The 26,652-nt window shown below is 35.2% G+C and overlaps 1 protein-coding gene across 1 annotated transcript; it reads right to left on the bottom strand.

Moving 5' to 3' along the window:
* Positions 1–7,295: 7,295 nt before the first annotated feature.
* On the bottom strand, positions 7,296–15,317 carry LOC146944246 (serine carboxypeptidase-like 12). Its single transcript, XM_085742647.1, has 14 exons — positions 15,086–15,317; positions 14,850–14,995; positions 13,521–13,597; positions 13,134–13,256; positions 12,902–13,004; positions 12,544–12,581; positions 12,357–12,455; positions 12,204–12,290; positions 11,533–11,661; positions 8,594–8,665; positions 8,397–8,515; positions 8,085–8,198; positions 7,727–7,772; positions 7,296–7,584 (listed from the first exon to the last, which is right to left on the bottom strand). Exons 1-14 carry the CDS (start codon positions 15,250–15,252, stop codon positions 7,501–7,503), a joined length of 1,404 nt encoding a protein of 467 aa, XP_085598773.1. The 5' UTR covers positions 15,253–15,317; the 3' UTR covers positions 7,296–7,500.
* Positions 15,318–26,652: the final 11,335 nt, after the last annotated feature.

Here is a 26,652-nt window from a genome sequence, read left to right as displayed (position 1 = left end):
CTTACACACCAAGAAAGCTCAAACCAAAGGAAGGTTTTTCTAACTAAGAACTCACCTTGCCCAAGAGAAATAAGATTCAAGTGTTTCTAAGCTTAAACCAAACCCTAGGTAGACAAGAATCAAAAGAGAGAGCTTGCTTCTACAATCTTTAGGTGTTTTCCATCAAGAACTTCTTATCCCTTTTCATGATGCTTGCCTCAAGGAATTATCACAAAGAGTGGGTGATTTTGAGAGAAGTTTGGGACCGAAATTGTAGAGAGAAGGAAGAGAGAAATATTGTTGAAAACCTAGAGAGAGAAAGTTCCCATGAAAATGAATATTTTGGGACCTTTTGCCCTTAAATACCCCTAAAACTCAAATTCCAATTACGCCCCTAAACTCAGACGCGCGCACTCTCCTCGTTAACTGACGTTACTCGCAATATAAATGGACGGGGTATTACACTCTACCCCCCTTAAAAAAATTTCGTCCTCGAAATTTAGAATTTACCTGGAAACAATTGCGGATACTGCTTCAACATTTCTGATTCTAGTTCCCACGTAGCTTCACCATCCGGTGAACCTTTCCATACCACCTTCACTATAGGAATTTCTTTGCTTCTGAGTGTTTTGACATCACGATCTACTATCATGTCTGGTTCCGGTTGAAATGTCAAATCTGATTTCAACTCTATAGAATCCAATTCAACTGGTTGGAAAGGATCCGGTACATACTTCTTCAGTTGGGATACGTGAAACACATCATGTATACCTGACATTGCTGGAGGTAGAGCTAGTTGATAAGCCACTGGTCCGACACGCTTGAGTATCAAGAACGGTCCTACGTACCTTGGACACAATTTCTTAATCTTGAAAGTACCCCTCAAGCCCAATTTGGGAGTAACTTTTAAGAATACATGATCACCTTCATTGAACTCTAAAGGTCTTCGTCGATTGTCCGCATAACTCTTTTGACGACTTTGAGCTATCCTCATCTTTTCTTGAATTGATTTAATCTTCAAGGTTGTCTCTTGAATGATTTCTGGTCCAAGAATACTCTTATCTCCTACCTCAGCCTAACATAAGGGAGTTCTACACTTCCTACCATACAAAGCTTCGTAAGGTGCCATCCCAATACTAGAGTGGTAGCTATTGTTGTAGGAAAACTCTATCAAAGGTAAGTGATGACTCCAACTTCCACCATCTTCCAAAATGCAAGCACGTAACATATCTTCTAAAGTCTGGATAGTCCTCTCTGTTTGACCATCAGTCTGCGGATGATGAGACGTACTCAGCTTCAAGCGAGCCCCTAAAGCCCTTTGGAAAGCCTTCCAGAATTGTGAAGTAAAAATGGGATCTCTATCTGACACGATACTCACTGGAACACCGTGTAACTTAACTATTTCTGAAATGAACAAGTCTGCGTACTGAGATGCTTTGTAGGTAGATTTAACCGGTAAGAAATGAGCCGACTTGGTTAATCTATCCACAATTACCCAAATGGAGTCATGTCCCTTCTGAGTACGAGGTAGACCTCCCACAAAGTCCATAGATATCTGCTCCCATTTCCACTGAGGAATCTCTAGCGGTTGTAGCAACCCCGCTGGTCTTTGATGTTCAATCTTAACTTGTTGGCACACCAGGCATCTAGCTACAAAGTCAGCAATATCTAATTTCATTCCAAGCCACCAATAATCTCTCTTTAAATCTCGATACATCTTGGTAACACCAGGATGAATCGAGAAATTACTCTTGTGTGCTTCTCCTAAAATCATCCTTTTAAGGTCTGCGTCATTCGGTACACAAATTCTTCCTTCGAATAAAATTGCCCCATCCGAAGCTATAGAAAATTCTGGATGACCAATCCTCCTTCGTAAGTCACCATCTGACTCCTGTGCTTGTACAATTCTTGACCGTAAATCACAAGAGATTTCTAATTTGTGTAACCAAATACCATCAACATCCTCTGTGGCTTCAAGGTTAAGGTCTTGGACCTCCTCGTGCAACTTGCAAACATGCATTTTTACTTCGGCTTGGATCAAGGCTTTACGACTCAATGCATCCGCTACAACATTGGCTTTTCCTGGATGATATTTCAAATCAAAATCGAAGTCCTTTAGGTATTCCATCCAACGCCTCTGCCTCATATTCAGATCCCTCTGATCAAACAAGTACTTCAAACTCTTGTGATCGCTAAACAACTCAAATTGTGCTCCATACAAATGATGTCTCCAACTCTTCAAAACAAACATTATGGCCGCCAATTCTAGATCATGGGTGGGATAGTTTTCTTCATGAGTCTTGAGCTGCCTAGATGCATAAGATATCACATTGTTTTCTTGCATGAGTACTCCTCCAAGTCCTTTAGACGATGCATCACAAAACACAACATATCTCTTCTCCGGGTCTGGAAGAGTCAAGACTGGTGCTTGTGTTAACTTCTTCTTCAGAGTCTTAAAACACTTCTCACATTCTTCATCCCACTCAAAAGGTATATCTTTCCTTGTGAGTCGGGTTAAGGGTAAAGCAATCTGGGAAAACTTCATAATGAAACGGCGATAATAACCAGCTAGTCCCAAAAAGCTTCGAACTTCTGACACATTCTTTGGTCTAGTCCAATTCTGAATGGCCTCTACCTTCGACTGATCCACTGCTACACCTCCCTGAGAAATAACATGACCCAGAAATCTGACTTCCGTTAGCCAAAACTCACATTTACTGAACTTTGCATACAATTGCTTCTCCCGAAGAATGTCCAACACTATTCTCAAATGTTGAGCATGTTCCTGCGGGTTCTTGGAATAAACCAAAATGTCATCAATGAAAATAATGACAAACTGATCTAGATATGGCTGAAAAATCTGATTCATATAGTCCATGAAAACTGCTGGGGCATTAGTTACACCGAATGACATGACCAAAAATTCATAGTGCCCGTATCGTGTTCTGAAAGCCGTCTTGGACACATCTGAAGACTTGATACGAATCTGATGATATCCCGATCTGAGATCAATTTTCGAGAATACCGACGCCCCCTTGAGTTGATCTAACAAGTCATCAATCCTTGGTAAAGGATACTTGTTCTTGATAGTCACCTTATTCAGCTGGCGATAATCAATACACAACCTCATGCTACCATCCTTCTTCTTGACTAACAATACAGGTGCACCCCAAGGCGACACACTAGGCCTGATGAAATGCTTTTGAATAAGCTCTTCTAACTGGGTTTTCAATTCTTTGAGCTCTAGGGGAGACATTCTATAAGGTGCTACTGATACTGGCTCTGCTCCTGGAATCAAATCAATTGAAAACTCAACTTCTCTTTCAGGAGGTAAACTTGTGATATCTGCCGGAAAAACATCCAAATATTCACTGACAATTGGAATGTCGCTAGGGCTTAAATCTGTTTCTGGAGTCACAGTGAGCATAACATAAAATCTCTTATCTTGAGCACAGATAAACTGAGCCATCTGATATGTGTGCTTAATCAATTCTGACAAGGCTACTCCTTCCATCGTATCACTAGTTGGCATATAGATACTCTTTTCTGCGCACCCTATATACACATGATTTGCTGACAACCAATCCATCCCCAAAATCACATCAAGTTGTTTCATCGGGAGACATACTAAATCTATATAATACGTCTTGCTAGACACAGTGATAGGACAATTCTCACAAACATAATTAGCTACAACTCCTCCATCGGTGGCCGTAGTCACCAACATAGGGGGATTTAGTAATGAAACAGACAATTGAAGAGTTTCCACACATTGAAAAGAAATAAAGGAACGTGAGGCACCACAATCAAACAAAACTCTAATGGGATTCTGACCAAGAAAACACATACCGCCAATCAAGTCTTCATTTTCTTGAGCCTTCTTCCCATCCAATGAGTACACCCTGCCTCTAGTCATTGTAGTGCTTGCTCCTTTGCCTTTGTCTCCTCTATTTGGACAATTTGCCATGTAATGTCCTGTCTGGCCACAAGCATAACAAGAGTTATCACCCAGCTTACATTCCCCCATATGAGCTTTTCCACATTTCTTACAAGTTGGATAGGATCTGAAAGAACCCGACTGTTTACCCCTCTGAGGAGACCCCTTTGGCTTCAACTTCTCATGATGTCTATCAACAAAGCTACCTCTTCTTCTATCGAAGGCTGTGGTACCTTCTTTAACAGCTTTGTCAAAACCTCTTTCAGCTTCCAAGCTGTTATGCACCATCTCATCAAAGTTTGTCAATCTCTGTTGACTGACCACCGTATACAGCTCACCCCTCAAAGCATGCTTATAATGATTAACCTTCCACATTTCATTATCCGCATACTCATCGTGAGTTGAGTAATGGGACAACTCCTCGAACTTCTTGGTAAAATCAGTCACGGACATGTTACCCTGTTTCAAGTGAAGAAATTCTTGTTCTTTTCTGACCTTGAATGTCAAAGGAAGGTACTTCTCTTTCATCACTTGCTTAAAATTCTCCCAAGTCAACTCTACCCCACTAGCCTCCATCCTACGTCGAGCAGTTTCCCACCAATCCTGGGCTGCACCTCGGAATTGATTAGTTGCAAAGATCACCTTTTCCTCCTCGGTACAGTTGGCCATAAGGAAAATCTTTTCCATATGCTTAATCCACCTCTTAGCCTCTGGTGGTTCACCGCTACCATCGAACTCTGGAGGATGGTTCCGATTGTACTCTCGGAAAGCCGGGTTTCCCACAACTGGAGGTGGAGGATGTTGTTGATGCACTCCCGGACCTTGTTGCATAGCTGCAACCCACTGCTGATGGGATTGAGCATTCTGCTGGATCTGCTGTTGCATCATTTGCATCATCTGCTGATTCTGCTGCATCAACTGTGCCCACATTTGAGCACTAGGATTCTCATTCTCCTGATCATTCTGATTATTCCTTGGCCGGCCTCGTCCTCTTCTCGCTCCGGACATCTTCTCTCTAAAAGTCATATTTAAGTCAAAGTGATCAATTTCAACCAAATATAACAATGAGGACAATATCCTAAACTCAAAAGAACGGCTACTTGGATTGTAATTTTAATGACCCAAGGCACGATCTGAAACGACCTGCTCTGATACCAAATTGTAACGCCCACTTTGATAGTGTCTAGAGTAATCAAAAGTGCGTTAAAACTGATATTGGATACATTAATTTTTACAATACAACATTGTCATCAAGGTACAAATCAACCACTCCAACGGCCAAAGTTTTAAGATACATTGTTCCACTTAGAAGTTAGTCGTACAAGTCTAAAAATATACAACCATTTTACAACAAGTGTCATAATTATACATATGCATCAACTATTCTAACACCATGATGAAGTCCTTGCAAGCACCTCACTCCTGAACCTTTTCTTTACCTTTTCCGCGGAAAGCCTGAGAACCTGAACAAATAAGGAGAGGGATGAGACATAATGCCTCAGTGAGTTCTATCTAACCCTAGCTAGTGATAACCTCGGGGAAGGCCTATGGTTACCACGTGTCTACTTTACAACCTGACGGTTGATTATACGTGTGTGGGGATTGTTTTCCTAGACGGCAGTGCATGCTAAATCCGTCATAGGTTCAACTTACTTGTTATAGGCTCAATATCTCTAAATGTGACATCGCGGTTAAGGGGTAAATCTAAGTCCGCTAATCCAAGATACTCTCTAAGCATCGAGGCCTTTACATATGCCACATTGCTAAGTCGGACGATTAGGGGAAAACCTACGATCGTCATCGACAAAACTATCTTTAACTGTTCTATTCTGAAGTTTAAACGTATCTAACGTCATATCATAGTCAACAATAATTGAATTAAGAGTTAGTGTTGAACAACAACAATATCTGAATTCATTTTATGGAAAGCCCCGGGGTGGAGTAAACCCGAGCGCAAACCCTATCTGCTCGATGGAAACCTATCTAAGGTAAACCACCGGAACTCCCTAGTGACGTGTGGGTCCCTTACGGCTATTCCCGTTTCACCTAATGGAAACCTCTTGAAACCAACCTAGTGTGATCGCAAGAGACACGGCACATATATGTTGTTAAAACATTCTTAGTGAAAAAAATATCTAATCGTATCACAATCTATCATTCATAGTCTAAATGATGCTAATCTATTCTCGACACATTATGTCAAGTCTCTATGTTTCTTCCCTTGATAAACTATTACTTTCCCTTTCACATTCAAGTGATTCGTTCACAAGAAATCCTTAATGATTATGTTATGATTGCCATGATTTTTAATTCGAGAATCGCTACGTGTTAGATGCATTGCCTAGATGTCGTTTTGGGGTTATAGGATCGTAAAACGATGAAAGAAATACTTCGGAACGCACCACCGACCCAAGGGAGGGCCAAAAGGCCAAAATTAAGTTGGCCACTCCAGAAGGCTGCGCTAATAGCGCCCCTGGAGCGTGGCTTTTCTGGGGAGCTACGCTATTAGCGTAGAATTTCGCTAATAGCGTAGTTCTTCGGGCCTGTGGTACCAAAATTGCAATTTTTGACCCAAAACGCATCCTAATGCTTCCTGCAATGCACCAAAACATCCAGCAACATACCAAAGCAATAAATAACATATTTCATGGCAAACTTAACAAATATTCATCAAGAATTAGCTTTGAAGTTCATAAACACATCTAGCACAAATCATAGCTTACACACCAAGAAAGCTCAAACCAAAGGAAGGTTTTTCTAACTAAGAACTCACCTTGCCCAAGAGAAATAAGATTCAAGTGTTTCTAAGCTTAAACCAAACCCTAGGTAGACAAGAATCAAAAGAGAGAGCTTGCTTCTACAATCTTTAGGTGTTTTCCATCAAGAACTTCTTATCCCTTTTCATGATGCTTGCCTCAAGGAATTATCACAAAGAGTGGGTGATTTTGAGAGAAGTTTGGGACCGAAATTGTAGAGAGAAGGAAGAGAGAAATATTGTTGAAAACCTAGAGAGAGAAAGTTCCCATGAAAATGAATATTTTGGGACCTTTTGCCCTTAAATACCCCTAAAACTCAAATTCCAATTACGCCCCTAAACTCAGACGCGCGCACTCTCCTCGTTAACTGACGTTACTCGCAATATAAATGGACGGGGTATTACATATACCCTTCTCATACCCCTCTCATTATCAGATTTGTAAATTCCTTTTAAGGAAGATTGTGGTATCTTTCTCTTCATATTACTTTGTTCATTTTATTGTGAGATAGGCGAAATTGAACTCGCCAATTATGTAAATGTCTAGGAACATAAACATTAACTTAACAAAAAAAAAAATATTTGCTCAAAAAAATATATTAAGGACTAATTAAAAAAAATCAATTAAAAGAGCAAAAGTTCAATTTTGCTTTATTGATAAGTCAAATTGAATCATAATTTTTTTTTAACATCCCGAAGAATAAAAACTGAAATAAACTAATGAGGAGTTAAGGTAATATAATTAATTACCAACTCCTCTTATTTAAGAAAATAAATAATGCTCAATAATCTGCATTTATGTGACATATGAGTTTATTTTTGGCTATTCCTACAAAGGCCTCTTAGATATCCATCTACTAATCATGGCAAGACATTCTTCAGGCCGGTACTCGGCAGCTGTGTGTCCTCCACCCTGTAAATTTGATCAAGCCAAAAATTGCATATTGTTAAATTTTTAGGGAAACTCAGTGTGGCTGTAAATCTTCAATAGACTAATCAAGTGAAATATGTGTTTGTAAATTATAGTTGTAGCAGTTGAGGTACAAGTGACTTGCCTTCACAGTTGCAAATGTCATCCCATTCGAGTATGTCCTTGTGTATCTATACTTGCACAAAAATAAAATAAATATTAAATTAATTTGTTTTTTTTAGATAGATGACATTTGAATCAACAAAATTTGATATATTTGATTCAAATTTTGAACCAAATACATTAACGTTTGTTGACTAAATATATATAATATATCTTATAAATAGTTGAAGGGAGTAAAAATTATTGATCACTTTTTGAATTAAACTGTAAACTCTTACTTTAAGAAAGACCATTTCAGAAAAGAAAAAAGAAAAAAAAAATGTTAGCAACACTTTCTTAAAGAAAAAATAGAATAATTCTAGTAAAATTTATGTGAATACCCTGCAACTTGGCCCTCTGTATGCCACTGCCTCCAATCATCAACAATGGAGTAGTTTAAAGATTTTATCCATGCTTTTGTATCCAAGAATGGAATAGAAATGTCATGATCGCCACTGTTAACAATATATAAAATCTATTTGTCGTTAGAAAATTGAGATTAATTTGCATATTGTGACAATGTAAAACTTTTATATAACAAATCAAATCATATATATAAGAAATTGACATGAGAGATTATGAAACTAGTTCATCAGTGCTAATGCAATCATACGTCCATATGCAATTTATGAACATAGAGAAAGATTATTGACCTGTAGATTAGTGAACGGTAGCCTTTATCACTGAGATTTACATGATAATCGAAGCTGTTAGAGATATCTCCCGTATAAGGTATTTTATCAGAACGACGTTTCCATTTTCCAATAGTTCCCTGCAACACATGCAACCAAACGAGTATTATCGTGTGTGTGTGTCTATATATGTATGTATGGGTATAAAAACTACATACCTTGCGTATGTGTAGGGCTTCGCGAACAGTGCTATTGTTGGCCCAATAATCACTAAGTAATTGTGGGTAATTCTAACATCCGAGGAAACAAACATCAAGTTAACAAAATGTTTCGAGGTTATATATATAGATTAGGGGAAGATTAGAGTGTATGAAATAAGAACTTTTACCTATCGTGAAAAATACAAAATATTAATCATGATCGTTTGATTAAAATTAAGGCTGAGATAATTATATTCATTAAAATAATCAAGTGACTTTGACATCAAGAAAGACCGTCATGAGATTACCTTCCTTTTCTCCCCTCAATTTTTTCCTTTCATTCGACATTGAGGGTTGTGTGGTTATGAATTTTTGGAGGGGGTAATATTTTAAATATTTTTTTAATTCAATTTTTTGGGAGAGGAAGGGAGGCGGTCATAATCCCTCCTAGAGTTCCTCGTGAGCTTAACTCAGTTAGTAAGGACAATATATAATATATGTAAAGACCGGAGCTCGAACTCCGGCCAAAAAAATAAATAATCCCTCGTAGAGCATTTTTTTGTTCCCTCCAAATTAAGTTGGAAGGATTTAGAGGGGAGTTTTTTTTTTTGAGAGATTTTAGAGGGGAGTTGTAACTTACTATATTGGTGAAATTACCCTCATTTTTATTGTTAAAATCTTATCGTTTTTGAAATAATAAAAGTTTAGGTCTCATGTCCAATTGCTCTTCCTTTCCTTTTTTTTTTTCTTTCACGTCAACTTCATTTTTTTTTTCCTTTGTCATCTCAAAATCAATTCAACTTGCGTTTTTCTTTTCCTTTCCATTTTTTGTTTCACGTCAATTTTCCTTTTTTCTTTTTAACTCAATTTTTTTCATTACATGGGTCAAAATTCGTGAACTTCACGAGATAATAAATCAAAATAATAATAATAAAGAAAAACATGTTTTTAATCTCGTCAAACTTGAACCTTTGCATCTTACTCTGCAAAACCTTGTCATCCAAAAACTGGCTTTTACTTAACATGGGATGAAAACACGAGTGTTGAAAGATTTGAAGGGTAAAACACTAAATTAGTTTTAAAATTCTTCTATTCCTTTATGTCAAACATATATTTAACTAAAATCAATCTACTCTTCTATTTTTTTTTTTTTAGAAGTCAAACCAACCCCTCAAAATTGGTACCAAAGAGAATCGAACCATAGACCTTGAGAGAAACACACTCTAAGGTCCAAAGCCAACACCACAAACCGGCCCAAGTGGGTTTATTTTGGTTTAAATATATATTTATTTAAAATAAAGCGGCGAAGCTAGCATAATTTTTTTTTGCAGGGGCCAAATTTAAAGAAAAAATAAATTGTTTTTAAAACCAACATATTAAATTTAAAGAAAAATTTAATTTTAGTCCAATAAATTATAATTTTTTAAGTTTCGTCACTACAAAAAAATTATTCATTTTTTGCCTAAACAATGATTGTTTTTGGTCATTTAATCTTGATAAGAGAAAATTAAAGACTATAATCAAATAAAATATTAGGAACTTAACTTAAAAATCGAGAGTGTTCTATAGAGTAAAACCAAATTTAACCCTAAACTTAACTAATATGTTAAAAATACACAATAATTTTTACTTACATGAAATGTAAATTAAAGCAATAACAAAGAAAATAAAATTGACAATAACTATTTAAAAAAGTTGGGCACAACATGTTTTAAAAAGTTAATTTTATTCATAATTGATTGTATAGTGAATAGACAAATAATGTCTTTTTTGATGTAAACAAATAAGTTATTTGCAAAAAAACTCATTGTATGTTTAATTTGTTTCTCACTATTGTTTTGACAATTTTTATTCTTACAAAAGTTTTCTCCAAATTTGTTATTGAGACTGAAAGTGTTAAACTAATACAAATAAATCTATTAGTCCCGTAGTAATTTCTTAACTATCTTATTTATGTTAACTTTTAATAAATAAATTTGTTTGGGGTAGCTAAATATTTTTTATTTGGGGTAGCTAAATATAAAAACATACCAACTTATTCAAGAACAATACTTTTTTTGGGATAGCCATGGCTACCTCATGCCAATGAAGGGAACCGCCCCTGCCTCCATTAAAGTTCCTCTTTTCCCTTCTGTTGAACCGAATAGACCCTTAGAAGAATAACTCAAAACCATCACAATGGAGAGAGTGACGAGGCATGAAAGTTGGATAGAACCAAGAATTAGTTTGTTATGGATGATCGACTATTATTGTCAGGGCCGACCTAAGGATAAGGCTACTAAAATCCTCATTTTAGGCCCACCAACAATTTTTTTTATTATATTTTAAAAACAAAAACTCATATTAAAACTTTCTTGAAGCCTCACATACTCTTAAAAATTATCACATACTCTTAAAAATTATTGGAATGGCCTTGATGATTGTCCGTCTTATTTTTATTTATTTTTTATTTATTTCTCCTATAATATACTATGACACAATCAATTTAAACTATGTTACACAAGTTTATGAACTTCGTTTCTCATTATTACTTTTAAATTTGTATAAATTGAGTGTAAACTATTTTACACTATTTTAAATCATAATCAATTGATCCGTGAGTTTATCTCAATTAGTAAAAACAATGCATAATAAATGTAAGGTCTGAGTTCGAATCTCGGACAAAAAAAAATATCACAGTGCTACTATAAAACTTTTACATGTATAAATTAAATCCTTAAGTAAATATCTAATAATATCTATAAATTTGTATAAATTGAGTGTAAACTATTTTACACTATTTTTAAATCACAATCAAATTAAGTTGAATATTTGTAATGATCTGATGGTCGTGATTTAGATAATGCTATTATAAAAACTTCTATATGTATAAATTAAATCCTTAAGTAAGTATCTATAATAATTAATCTTACAAAAAAAAAATCTATAATAATTAAATAGGGCAGAATGAATATTACCGGACAGCTTAAGGGAGGTACTCTGGAGAGATATTTCTTAATTAGAGATCTCCTTGGAGTACTTTCAGGGCGAAGCCAGCGGCATTCGGTCGGGTATAAAATATGGGCTGTATTAATTCCCTTTATTACCTGAAAAAAAAAATATACAAGAATAGCATTTGACTTTGTGATTGATATTATTTATTTTTTAATATTTTAGTGACAAAATTCACACATAGAGTTGGGAAGAGGAGAATCGTAAGTTTAAATCCGCAACTGCCTATCAAATATCCATGTAGTAGGTCATAAATAATTAAAGTTTGGGTCTAACTTTTCTTTACAAAATTAACTTGTAAGGTCATGAATGTCTCTCCTTTATAAATTATTGTCAAGAGTCTTATCTTTTCTATGTGGGATTTGAGTCATCACATCCATCACCATTGGGTTTGATACATGATATAAATGATGGGTTGATAAATCGGTAGACTCTACTGTCATTTTGAAATTAGGATCTAACTCATCCTTACAAAACTACCTTGTAAGATGACAAATGTCTCTCTTTATATTGAACTCTCTTTATAAATTGTTATCATGAGTCCTATATTTCATATTTGAGACTCGGATTTTCCCAATGAAATCTACTTATGAAGTATAATTTGATAAAAAAAAATTAAACGGGTGCATATAAATACCTCGTCGTATGAGTTGATATCTCTGGAACATAAAAGATTTTTGGGGTCTACATTTGTATAGTCTCCATTGCAATTTTTTTGCAGCGACTACAAAATAGAGACCGGTGATCAATTTTACTTCAATAAGGTAATGAGAAAATATAATTCAATTACCTCATATAGTTCATCAGTTATGAATCCCATTCCATGAGCATAAGGAATTTGATAATTCTTTTCCGTTCTAATTGTTAGAGGATTCCCCAACACGTATCCCTGAAGAAAATATTATTTCAATAGAATTGGAGTCATGATAAGAATAAAATATGGGTTGTAAGAGAGTGATATCCTTTAAAACCCTAACCTGGAGATTTATCTTTGGTTGGAACCCTTTTTCATTTCCTACAAACAATTTAATTAATTTGTGAATCCTTACACATACAAAAAATGGGTATATTACCTTAAAAGAATCGGTATAGTAACACAAATTGTTTTATGGTACCAACTTTGTCATACATGATAGGACCTGAAGTTGTTGCGCTCCACAAATCGACACAATCAAAATCAAATAATCCAAATTTAAGTTTAATGTTTTTTAAAGTACACAATTAAAATTAAATCCATGACTTTTTAGCCATCAAATTTATATGGGGTGGTCATTGATGTCCCGACTCCTCCTCGTGACAACAAATTTCTATATGATTGAGCCATGAGTTTTGTACCTTGTGCAATTTCTTGAACAATTGGCGGAATAGTAATGCCAGAGTACGAATCACCAGCAATGTAAACTTCATTTGATTGAAATTCTGGATGTTCAACCAACCACTACAAAGATTTATATTTACGACGTAATTTTTGTTATTTATTTTGTTGACCGACTCATAATTGCAAACAAAATTTAAAAACAAAGAAAAAAGTGATTATTGACAAAATTAAAGGCAAAAAATTTGGTACCTTCCTGAGAAACTCATGGGCTTGGTTAACTTGTATCAAATCGCTTCGTTGAGCACCAGATTCTGTGGTGGCATAAGTGAAGCCTGTGGAAACAGGCAAATCTGCAAATATAACGCTGCTCACCTACCAAAAAATATTATTATAAATATTTTTAAATATATACATGATTAAAAAGTATTTGATGACATATAGATACAATAAAGGTGAACGCTCGCGTACCCTTTAAGTTTAATTGATATGTAATAATCATTAAATTATTCAATATCATGTCATATTTTTATATTAATTTATCTTAAAATAAATTCAAATTTTAAGCCTAAAAAGTACAGGTAGCCAACCAATTTCCAAGATAAATTATAGAAAAAATTGTGGATTTATAACCCCCACCTTTGTCCAAGAAGCTGGCCTCAAGATCAGATTAGGAACGCTTCCATTGTAATACTCCTTTTTAAACATAATTGGACCTGCAATATCTCAAGTTTCAATTGTTTTATCCATGAATGTGGACCTCATATGTAGTTCTTAAATATTAGGCTTAAATGCACTTTTCACCTCTTATGTTTCAAAAAGTTGCGATTTTGGCCCCTTTAAAAAAATGGATATTTTGACCCCATAACTTTTGGCCCTCTTTTGATTAGCTGATTTTATGTCAATTTCTCAGTCTCTAATGGTGTAAACTGACATGGGGATAGAAGGATGCTGATAAGTGGAGTCCAAACTTGCATGGTGTCCAAACTGACATGATAAATGGAGTCCAAACTGATAAGTGGATCCTTCTTTAGGGGTGCTAAAAGTTACACCATGCCAGTTTGAACTCCACTTATCAGCATCCTTCTATCCTCATGCCAGTTTACACCATCAGAGACTGAGAAATTGTCATAATCTCCATTAAAATCAGCTAATGAAAAGAGGACCAAAAGTTAGGGGGTCAAAATATCCATTTTTTTTAAAGGGGCCAAAATCGCAACTTTTTGAAACATATAGGGTGAAAAGTGCATTTAAGCCTAAATATTAATCAGAAGTGCATTGACCCTCAATTATTCAATGAGTATCCTTTTTTTTTTGGTAGTGATTCAATGAGTATCCTTTATTTACACTTCTTTCAAATAAGTCTCATTTTACCAAGTTTAGTTGGGTGCTTTAAATTAAATTTTAAATTCAATTTACAATAATTAAATATGAAAGGTTTAATTACAACTTTAGTCTTCATATTTCACTCATTCACCGAATTTATCCCTTTATTTTAAAACTTAAAATTGGTGATTTGATGTATTTTAAATTACGTGACATACAACATGATGATGTGGAGTGATCAACACTCATGCAATTACAAGAAAATAAATTAAAAAATTTAGTTTCAAATTCAATTTCACCATTTTCTGAATATAATATTGTGATTGAGAGACCAATTTTGTGAATTAGTAAAATTAGGAGGACCAAAACTATAATTAAACTAATATAAAATAATTACATGAAATTAAATTAGAATGTCTTTTCGAAAAAGGTGAATTATATCTAGATGTTTTTTGAGGAAATGAATTATATCTATTATCTAGATCTTCACCAATCATGAAGGAGATAGGCTAATGCTATGTGAAAAATTCATGAGAAAGACTACTCACACTATAAGATTACTATCACATTGTCATCAAAGGTTTGGATCTAAATACTTTTTGTAATAAGTGTAAGACTATCCAAAAGTGAAGTTGGAATTACCTATTTCGTACACAAGGCCAGATAAAGCAGAACAACCAGGTCCACCAGTTAGCCAAAGCAAGAGAGGATCATCCTTTGGATTCCTCTCTGATTCAATGAAGTAGTAGAACACTTGCACATCCACTTGTTCACCTACTCCAACATACCTAATCAACAAACATGCATATAAAATTATTTGAAAACCATAGATTAAAAATAAAAAAAACTTAAAAACTATAGAGCTAAGTAAAACTGACCCGGTTTTAAGTACAAAAGGAAGGGGTCCTTGGAATCCAGGAAGAAACTTTACAATAGAGCCGCATGTTGCAACTTGAAAGCAAATATGTGATAGTAAAAGAAGAAGAAGAAGAAGAAGAAAAGGAACCTTTCCAAAGAGGAAATCATGAAATCTAAACTTTGCCATTTATTTGTTATGTCACTCAGCTCCCTTTCTTTGTCGTTGATGTCAAAAGTAGAGTGTTGGAAGACATAGTAGCATACAACAAGGGACAATAATATAGGCAATGGACGAAATGGGATATGATAATGACTTTCTATAATAAAAAATGATTATGATAATTGGGTGAAGAAACGGCTACGTTGTATCATTTATCACCTATCATTCTACCAATTTTTTTTTTTTTATCACGTTTCATTCATTGCTAAATTATATGAAAATTACTTTTTTTTTAAGGAAAATTTTATGAAAATTAATCTTGTCACACAAAATTGCTTCCAGGCACAAAAAAAGACCAAAATGCCCCAATGATAAATAACGGCTGCGACGATAGTTAACTTCTTCTCCAGATCAAGACCTACATACACAAGGGAAAAAATTGAAAAACTCCCCATCATGCTAGGGATGGCTGGCAAAGCAGGCCGGCCCGCCCCATTTAGGCCCGCTCCGTCTAAGCCCGTTAAAAACGAGACGAGGCGAGCCGAGTCAAATTTTATGACCGAGTCCAAAATCTCACCCCGTCCCGTTTAGTGGTGGGCAAACAAAAACTTTTTTTTATTTTTTTTTTACAACTTAATTGTTACAAAAAAACTATGTTGCTTTTATCGTAAAAAAATATAAAAGAATAGGTAACAAGTAAGTTTTTGAAAAACAAGATAATTATCAAATTGTCGAATTCAACTTCATAACTAATAGCAAAATAAGGCAAATGCGCAACATAAAACAAATCATAAAATAAATCCAACAACTAAATTATAAAATAAGTCTCAAAATAAATAAACTCAACAACCAAGATAAATCCAAAAGCATAAAATAAGTCTAAAAATATATCTAACAACCAAAATAAATCCAAAAACATAAAATAAGACTCGAAATAACAAATTGAAACACGAGTTAAGCGGGCGGCCCCACCACACCCGTGCCCATGCCCGTTTCCAATGAGTTAAGCGGGCCGGCCCGCTCCGCCCCGCCTCGTGCCTGCCCCGTATTTTAACGAGACGAGACGAGCCGAGCCAACTATAGAAAGCGAGTTCAAAACATCGACTCAGCCCACCAAAAATAGCGAGCCAAACGGACCGGCCCGACAGGTCAGACCCGTTTTGCCACCCCTACATCATGCATTAATATGTGAGGCCCATCACCGGTGGACGAGTAAAAATTAGACCATTTGAGGCTTCACTCTGATTTAACATTCTTTCAACTAATGTGTTATTCTATTTATCAAATTACTTATTCCATCCATTTTAGAATGAGTCGTTTTAACAAAAAATATTTATTTTAAAATGAATATCGTTTTCTTATAATCAATTATTTTTTCAATTATATGCTTAAATTATTACTAGTACATACACTACTCTCAAGCACTATAGAACATGGTTTTATTCATCTAAACATTGCTCTTCAATCTCATTTATGATAAAAAAATCCATTTTACAAATTAATTTAATAAATAATGTATCTAATTTTTAATATAAACTCCGTCAAAAATTAATCTTAATATAAATTAGATTAACCGATTATTAAATAAATTTGAAAAGTTAACTTTCTAGGTAAATAACATCACCCTAGGGGGGTATCATCACATTTATCAGGTTCCTTCACGTGACTGCTGCCATCAACATATAGACAACAATATTAATTGAATCCTGGCCACCATACGCAACTTGCATCATTGCATAACGCATTAAAACGTGAGGCCCATCGCCAGCGCAGGAGTAAGAATTTGACAATTGGATTTGGGGACTTCACTATACTAAGTCAAATTTTCAGATAACATTCATCCTAAAATTTTTTTGAAAGAAATGTTCATACCTAAATGTTTTTGTAAAAAATAAAAGGAAATGTTAACTGATGTCCCTGGGACACCGGTTAAAGAATTAAATGTAGAAAATTTTACATTGAAACTTGTGTTGCCTACTCCTAAAAAACATAAAAAAGTGTTATTTCCACTTTAAAATTTCTTTTTTTAGTTTCCTTCACCAGTACCCTGAAGACACCGGTTAACATGACCCAAAAATAAATTATACTTAAATGTATCTGGCTTGTTCTAATGCACTCACTCAAGACAAGTATAAATAACACTTTTTAAATCAGGTGAAAATGACTTTTCAAATCGGTCTTGTATCCAACTTATAGGTAATTGATTGAGTAATTGTTTCGTTTTTAAGTCTATGTTGATCCAATTTAAAATATTTTTGTTAAGTTGGGTAAACCGATTTAAAGTCTATTAATTAAATCGGTCAGCCTCACTTAAAAATTGTTTAGAAAATATTCAAGTTTTATCTGATTTAAAATCACACTATAAATAGGTTCACCTGGTATAAATTCTATTTATTTTATGAGTAAATTACACTCCCCTCCCTTCAAAGATGTTGGAATTACACTCCCCTCCCCTCTTATGTTAAAATATACACTCTCCTCCTTTGCAAAGTAAAATTTATACTCCCCGCCCTTATAAAATGCTTAGATTACAACCCCATCCCTTAATAATTAAATATGCTCTACACTTTAATCTATTTAACGTAAATAAATATTTTTATGATATATTATAATTTTGAACCACCATTTAAGAAAAAATAATCCATTTCTTTATAATTTAAATGTCAATAATAATTAAATTTAATTATTTTTCTATTGATTTTATAATTTAGAGTATAAAATTAACTTTTAAATAACCCTATTTTATTGTCTTTAGTAATTTTTTACATATTTTAATTTTATTTTGGGTTGTTTCATATTTTATAATAGGGTTTAAAACTACATGTTAATGAAATTGTGAATAAAAAATAGCGAAAAATATGTATACAATTTTTTATTATATTAAAATAGACCCGTAATACAATTTTTTTCGAAGTGTGTTAGATTATTATTATATTTGCTAGATTATTAGAAATAAAAAAAATATTGAGGGAGTAAAGTGTAGATTTTAACATAAGAGGGGAGGGGAATGTAATTCAAGCTTCTCTTAGGGGAGGGGGGTGAAAAGTTTTCTAATATATTTTGAATAAGAGGGGAAGGGGTTGTATATTTTAACATAAGAAGGGAGGGGAGTGTAATTCAAACATCTTAGAGGGGAATGACGAATAATTTACTCTTATTTTATTTTTTAACTTTTCCCCTGTTTCTTCACATTATACATGATTATAAAAAGACAATATAAACATAGAGATCAATCATTTGACCTAAAATCATCCATTAATATTATAAAGTTGTAAAATTATACTTACACACTAAAATATATAATACATCTAGAAACATCGATTAGAAAGCATAAAGTTACAAAATTATACTCAAACCCTGTAATTTTACTTGTAACATCAATTTTATTTATTTGTAACCTCGATTTTATCTATTTCAAATATTTGTCTCATTTATGATTTGGACAATATTTATAATGTATTCATTAAAATTTTCATACAAAAGACTACGTAAGAAAATCAGAGTTATTTTATTTTAGGGTTAATTATGTTTTTTTGTCCATACAAAATTGCGACCTTGTAAGTTTAGTCCTTACTTAATTTTAATAGCTTTTTTAATCCCTATAAAAAATTTCTGCACTCAATATTAGTCCTTACTCAATCCAAATTTGTTTAATTTATGCTTAAACTCTTAAGTTTTTCAACAATTTTTTACAGGCGTGTTAAGAACGTTATTAAAAGGTCCTCTGAAAAAAATATCGCAAAAATTTGATTTCTACGTCCATATTTTTGTTACTTATATCTTAAACTTTTGTCGTTTTAAAAAATTCATATTTAATTTATTTCATGTTAAAAAATTATAGATTTTAGTAAATAAACCTTTCATAGTGTTCTAAACTTGTATAAAAAGAATCGTTAAAAAATTTTAAAGTTTAAGGATAATTAAACAAAATTTATTTTAGCAGGGACTAAAATTATCAGTAAATTTTTTTTTGTAGGGATTAAAAAGGCTATTAAAATTAAGTAAGGACTAAACTTAGAAGGTCGCAATTTTATAGGGACCAAAAACATATTTAACCCTTTATTTTATAATGTATTTATACCCGCGTGATTTTGAATTCCTGTTTAACTGGTCCGATGAGCCGTTCAAGAGCAACCAAGGAACCATTCTGGCTATGTGGGGATACTTTCTTCCCCCTATCAGGCGTATATGGAAAATCTTATTGCCTACGTTGATACCTTTGAGTCCGGCTTAGTTATTGACAAGAGAATCGAGAAGCCAAAGCCTAATAAGTGGGAGGTTGACAACAAAAGGCCCCTTGGTTGCAACAGCCTAGAAGAGGCCAATGCCCTCTTTGGTTCGTGCTTTTTTATTTATTCTTTTGTTATGACTCAATGTTCTTCATTCTGCTTACTTACATGGTTCTAACCTCTTGTCTTATTTTTGTGGGAAACATGATGGTCGTGCGTTTCCTTACTAGGAGGAATTCTAAGAGATGGGGTCCTCGACTCCTCCTCTCAAATTCTTGGTTTGTTTACTCTCTCTGAAAAATTTCACCATGTTTTGATTCCACAAATATTTTTGGTCATGACTTTTGACTCTTGTTTTAAGTTAACGCGTGTGTGTCCTTCATATTTTTGAATGAACTTTTACAACGATGATTAGAATATTATAACAATCTTACCAGATAGCTAAGAGCCACTATGGATTTTCTTTTTCCTAGTTCCAATAGTGGAAGACTATACCTCACATTGAGTTCATTTACCTCAATTTCCAAACTTGTACATCCACTATGCCTTTCAACACCTTATAACATGCGAAACTCAACAACATGCTCTCTTCAAGAGCTAACCGAGTATTCTTTAAGAAAAACCGAATACCATGATATTTGTTTATCTAGTTCAGCCCAAATTGATCTACATATGAGAAATAGAGTAGTTTTTCCATCCACTATCCATGATTTTTTTACAAAGAGATACAATGGTTACTAAAGATTAACCTTAAAGAATAATCCCTTATTTCTACCTGTTTCTCGGTCTCTTCTTTTGAACAAGAGACTCAGTGATTTTCACTCACCAAAGTGTTAGAATGTTTCATAACTCAAGGTTCTACCACAAAAGCACTCAATTATTAGCCTTTTAGTTCATAAGAATTCTCTCTTTTATTAAACCTTAGTTTGCAGCACTTTCACATCATGTAAGAACTCAAAAAACAAGCGCCTTGTATAAATATAGGCACAAGGCTGACCCAACAAGTTTAGAGGTCTAAAGTAACTTCTTTTGTGTGGTCCTTTACAATAAAAAAAAAAATTACGTAAGACAAGAAAGACTATGGGAAACAAATTGAAGCTAGGAGTTGAACCTAAAGGTCTAAAGTAACTTCTTTTGTGTGGTCCTTTACAATAAAAAAAAAATTACGTAAGACAAGAAAGACTATGGGAAACAAATTGAAGCTAGGAGTTGAACCTAGATCCAAGAGGATAAGGGTCTTCAACTTTACCAACTCAACTAACTAATGTAATATTCATTATGCAATTGTAATACTCCCTCCGTTTCAAAATAAGTGTCGTTTTAGGTGTTTACACACATATTAAGAAATGCAATGATTAAAAGAAAGAGAATGATTATTTTACCAAATTATCCTTATTAACTATTGGTTAGTTTTAAAAATAATAATTTGGAAGTAGTGTGCAGAGTATTAATTGGAGGGTACAATTGAAAAGAAAATGTTATTATTGCATTGGAAACTGAAAGTGACATTCATTTTGAAACAATTTTTTTTGGCTAAAGCGACACTCATTTTGAAACGGAGGGAGTATTAGATATTTATATATAACCAAATTAAACTTTTTTGGAGGCCTTTTGGCCTAAAATTTTGAGACCTAAATCCCTAGCTTGGGCCGGCCTTGTATAGACTTCACTCTGCTTATCTTCCACTTCAAGAAACAACATTGCAGCCTACAATACTTACCGAACAAGAAAGTGATCAGTTGAAGAACTTCCTTACTTGTCTTGTACTTCAAGAAACAGTCTTACGACTCATATGTCGCGCCAAGCAAGAAAACCGCCTTGTATTTTAACTTTCTTTTTTAAAAAAAAAATGATTCTAACATGATTTTGAGTTACACACATATTGAGTCTTTTATTGTTACTTTTATATTCTTTAGTTTATATTCCCCAGACTTTGTCATTTTCCCTTTCATTTTAATCTACTTTTTTAGCAGAAATTTGAATATACTTGTAGCTTATTAAAGAAATTATAATTAAATATTTAAAAACTGAAGGAAAAAAAGGGCACCCCAGTGGCAGCCAGAGCTCCATCGCCTATGTATTACATCTATGTATTGGTGTATCCCATTGATTAATTCAAGGTCCATCCTTACATTTGAAACTCACAGAAACCAACCTGGCAATGTTGCTATTGAATGTGTCAAGTGATACATATGCATTTGCAACATAATAGATGAGTTTATTTTTGGTTATTTCTACAAAGCTCTCTTAGATATCCACCTACTAAACATGTCAAAACATTCCTTAGGCCGGTACTCCGGAGCTGTGTGTCCTCCACCCTGAAAATTTGATCAATCAATAATAGAGTAAAGAAACTAGTAATGATTCTATATCTAAAGGACTATATTACACATTCCTATAACATAAGGGCATTATGTATGATCTATTTCTATTGAGGAACATGATGCTTGCCTTCACAGTTGCAAATGTCATTCCATTGGAGTAAGTCCTTGTAATATCCCGCCTGACAGTATCGGTATATTACCCGTTGACCGTGTCAGATGAATTTAATTCATGGAAAGTAAGTTATTGGAAATATTTTATGAGATGTCAGCTTTTACAGGGAAAGTATCAGAGTCGTTTTAAACAAGTTCAAGGCAAGGGCAAAATGGTAAGTTCACGAGGAAAGGATATTTATTTGGAATTGGCCCAAAATATCTCACTTTCTCCTTTCCTTTCTCACTCTAGGTTTTTGGGAAAGACTTCTCTCCTCCTTCTCTCTACCTCCCACGCCCTTTTCTCTCTTCTTCTCCACCAAATCTTCTTCTTTCCACTAGCAAGTGAACTAATATTGCTCTCTCTTAATTTCTTAAGCTTGAGGAAGCTTGGGTTTTGCTTGGTTACTATATTTCTTCTCTCAAGAATGGATCCAAGAAGTTAGGGTTTGGATTTAAGCAAGAAGCTATGGCTTTTGGTTGTTGATTTGGAGCTTATGTTGATTATATTTCATGGAAGTGGAGAGGGTTAAGCAAGGAACAACCTTGAGTTGAGGTCCTCTTGAAATCAAGGGTTAGGGTTGGTTCATGGTAAGTTGGAGGATGAATCAAGGTATGGTTTCTTCATGGTCAAGGATCATGATGCTTAGATGACAAGAAAGGACAACAAGTTTGAATGGTTTGAGCCAAAGAAGCAAGTGGATTAAGCTAGGGTTTTGGGCTTGTTGAGCTTGGGACTTGGAGATGTTGCAAGAACTTTGCTAGGTGAGTTCCATAGATAGCTATCCTACCCTTTGGGTTTATGTTTATGTCTTGTAAGATAATATGAAAATTCTAGGGTTTATGAATGAATTGATTACCCCTTTTTATGTCATGCATGCTAAATATGTTTTATACTTGTCATATGAATGTTTTACAAGTTTTCTATGGCCTCTAGTGTCATGTTATGCATATGGATGTTTGGTTTTGAGGTTTTTGGGTCAAAAACACCAATTATGCAGGTGCTGGACTGTCATAACTCGCCTCGCGAGTAAGCTACTCGCCACGGCGAGTATGAATGTCGATTGGGGGTGCTGCTCGCCCCAAGCTCGCCTCGCGAGCAAAACAACTCGCCACGGCGAGTGATACTACTCGCCTCGCGAGTAAGTCTGGGCACAAGAGCACAGCTTGCTTGCCTCAGGCCCTGTTGTTATCCTTTGAGCTGGTGTTACCCATTCAATCTTTTATAAAAACAAACCCCTCAAACCAAGGTTTTATATGATGATTTTTAAAAGAGTTTTCTTACGAAATGAGGCAAGTATTTAATAGGCTTAGCAATGCATGGTACATGAAAAATTGGCATGTATGATATGATATGAGTTGGGGTAGCAAGTTATAAATTAAGCAAGGGAAAAACTAGAGCTTTGACATAGTTGTCAAGAACTAGCAAGTTAGCAAGAATCCCTAGAATGTTCATACGCGAAGTATATATCTTCGCACATGATTAAGAATAAGATTGCAAGTATGTTAAGCCATGGATTGATTAGTTAATCTCTCCACTAAGACTAAGTATGTACAAGTATGAACATTTACCGCTAATCGGATCGATTAAGGTTCCGAGGTAAACATGTATGCATCATTAGGTTTAACCTATACGCACGACAAGACTATGATTATTAAGTAGGTGGCATGTCTCTTGCTATCCACATCAGGGGGATACAAGAGGTTCTCGATCTAAGGGGAACGATTCAAGCCGTAAGGGACCCGCATGTCACTGAAATTAACAAGACGTAGGTGCTCGTGTCTCTTGTTATCCACGCCAGGGGCATACGGGAGGTTCTCGACCTAAGGGGAACGGTTCAAGCCGCAAGGGACCCGCACGACACCGAGGGAGTCCGATGTACGTACATCGGTCATGTATGGGATTGATCTCGTGATTACTCCACCCGGGACTATCCGTAAAATGAATCAAGATAATAAATGTTTGTTCAACGCTAACCTAATGAATGAACTTAGATACGTTTATGCATGATATGAATACGATTATGTTCCTTATGATTATGGTATGGCATGTAGTATGATTCATGCAAGACCATGTTAAGGACAAGAGCATTAGATGCTATATGACAAGTATAAGGCATGGAAAAGAGCAAGATAAGAATGTTACACCGATGACGATCTTAGGTTTCCCCTAATCGTCCGGTTTAGAATCATGTTATGATATGTTAAGCTTAGGCCTTGATACGTAGATCGTATACTTGGCAATGCGGTTTTAGATACCCCTTGACCGCCATGACATGTGTAGGAAGTGAAACCTATAACAAGTAAGATAAGATTAAGACGGCTCTAGTATGCATTACCGTCTAAGTATGCAAGTCCCCACACACGTATAATCAACCGTCAGGTTGTAATGTAGACACGTGGTGACCGTAGGTTTCCCCTCGAGGTTGCCCATAGCCTAGGATTTAGGGGAACTCACTGAGACATTATGTCTCATCCCAATCCTTATTTGTTTCAGATAAGCAAGACGTTATGCAAGCTTGAAGTCGGATGGATGTTTCAGCAACTATGCGTTCGTGTCGCTGCAGGATGCTTTGGATTTTGAAGGATGAAATTATATGTATAGTTGAGATGTTTATGTGATTTATGTACGAACGCGGTTTGTTGTATGAATATTCATTCATGTGTAATTTATGTTGTATATTTTAATGTATCCAGTACTAAATTTCAACGCACGTGCTAGACTTTCTAGATACGTCTAGTATGGGTGTTACATTTGGTATCAGAGCAGACCTCTCCCAGTACGGTGTGGTTCGGGGACGAACCAGGCGGAAGCTGGTGGGCATGTAACACACACAACGTGGTACAGTAACAGTGGCGGAGCCAGGCCGGCCCCGGACTTAAGCGGGATGAGTCGGACCACCGGACTGTTACAGGTACTATCGTTAATAAGAGGAACCGAATCACATCGGAATGAGAGGGATCCGGAGGCCGTGTAGGTATGGGACTACATGGTTGAAGGAAGGCTTATAAGAATTGTTAGGTACTACCCATATCAACAAGATGCATCTTCTTTTCGGTAGCTCAATCCATAGGAACTCCATAGTTAAGCGTGCTTGGCTTGGAGTAGTACTAGGATGGGTGACCTACCAGGAAGTTTCCCGGTAAGCGTGCGAGTGAGGACAAAGCATGCTGAAAAGACTCGTGTTGATTTGTGGGGTTAGTCGACAATCCTAAAAGCAGTCTGGGATGTTACATTTGGTATCAGAGCAGGTCGATTCAGACCGTGCCTTGGGTCATTAAATTACAACTAAGGTAGTGGGACCATTGGGTTCCGGGTAAATGTTCTAGTTGTTGTTGTTAGTTGAGCCTGATCAACTCAATTTAACATTCGACGATTAGAATGGATGCCTGAGAGCTGAATAGGACCCAGGAGGAACGAAGTATGTGATGAAGAAGTTTGATCGTGCCAAAAGGTGGCCGGTGAACTAATCAAGTAGAAGTGTGAATCCTCCGGGAATGTAAGGCATGTTAGGAAGGAACGTTCCGACAACGTCGGGTAAGATGATAGTGATACTTAATGTACCCGTAAGCAAAGAAGTTGGATATATATATCTAATCATGACCGAAAGATTCGGTAAGAGTTGTTGTTGGAATGGGTTTATGATATTCTGGAATGTCAGAACAAGGCTACAAGATAGCGAGAAGTCGACATATGTTGACGGAGTCAGCAGGCTCTCAGGAATAGCAATATGTGAATGAAGTTAAGGACATGTATGCTCGGAAAGTTGCGTAAGTGGAAATGTAACGAGGTAAGTTATTCGTAGTGGAGGAAGTTAAGGATTCAAGAGAAAGTTTTATGTTATCAGGAGTAAGGCATTGATTTCCGACATGCCAAGAATTGTATCGAAAAATGTTGATGTTGCCATGCATATGTTATAGAATATTTTACGATGATAGGAATGACTGATGTGCATTGTATACTTGAGAATAAAAATTTTATGCAATAAATGTTTTCTGAAAAATAGAGTTGGAGAAGCTCCCCAATAGCAAGCCTGGGACGAAACTTCCCGTTTTGTGAAATCTACTAGTTTGTTCCTATGGTTTGCAATGACTATTGGGGAGATGTCTTCACAATAATATTTTATGTGACAAAAATCTTTTATGACATCAAGTAACGAATGCATATCATATCCTAAGATTTCCAAGGGAAAAGACATGGGCAACCATCAACGAAATCGATACGGTTCAAGGAAGCTTTGGAAGATAATGTGTTAAGAGTCAAGAACGAGCCAAGATCAAGAATATAGAAGTTCCGGTATTTAGAAGGAAAGTCGCGGATGTTTATGTACGAGGTATGAAGAAGAAGTTTAAGCGGTGCAAAGTTATGGGAATTCACAAGGTTCACAGATTATATGGAATTATGACGTATCTCTCGAACCTATGTTTTGCTTAATAGATTTGCTAAGGCTCGATATGATGTTGAATCACAAGTTTAAATAAATTTAGAAAGATTTACACGTATGGGTGATTGAAGTTGGTATTTTGAAAATTCACAAGAGATTTTCTAGAGACCGGTTTGCTACTACACTCGTAGAGCGGGCTAGACTTATTAGAGTCTAGGTTTGATGGCGCGTATGTGTTATCAACTCGTTCTATGATTTTAGAGTAATAACCGGGGCTTAAACTCGATAGTTGTATATAGTAGAAAATCATCAACGTCAATGACCTGTGCGCTAGTTTAC

This window comes from Medicago sativa, chromosome 2, assembly GCF_051527215.1.
Source record: "Medicago sativa cultivar Bolivia chromosome 2, Bolivia_mono, whole genome shotgun sequence".
Classification (NCBI taxonomy): Eukaryota; Viridiplantae; Streptophyta; class Magnoliopsida; order Fabales; family Fabaceae; genus Medicago; species Medicago sativa.
Note: the sequence above shows the minus strand (reverse complement) of the source record. Positions and strands in the feature narration are given on the sequence as shown.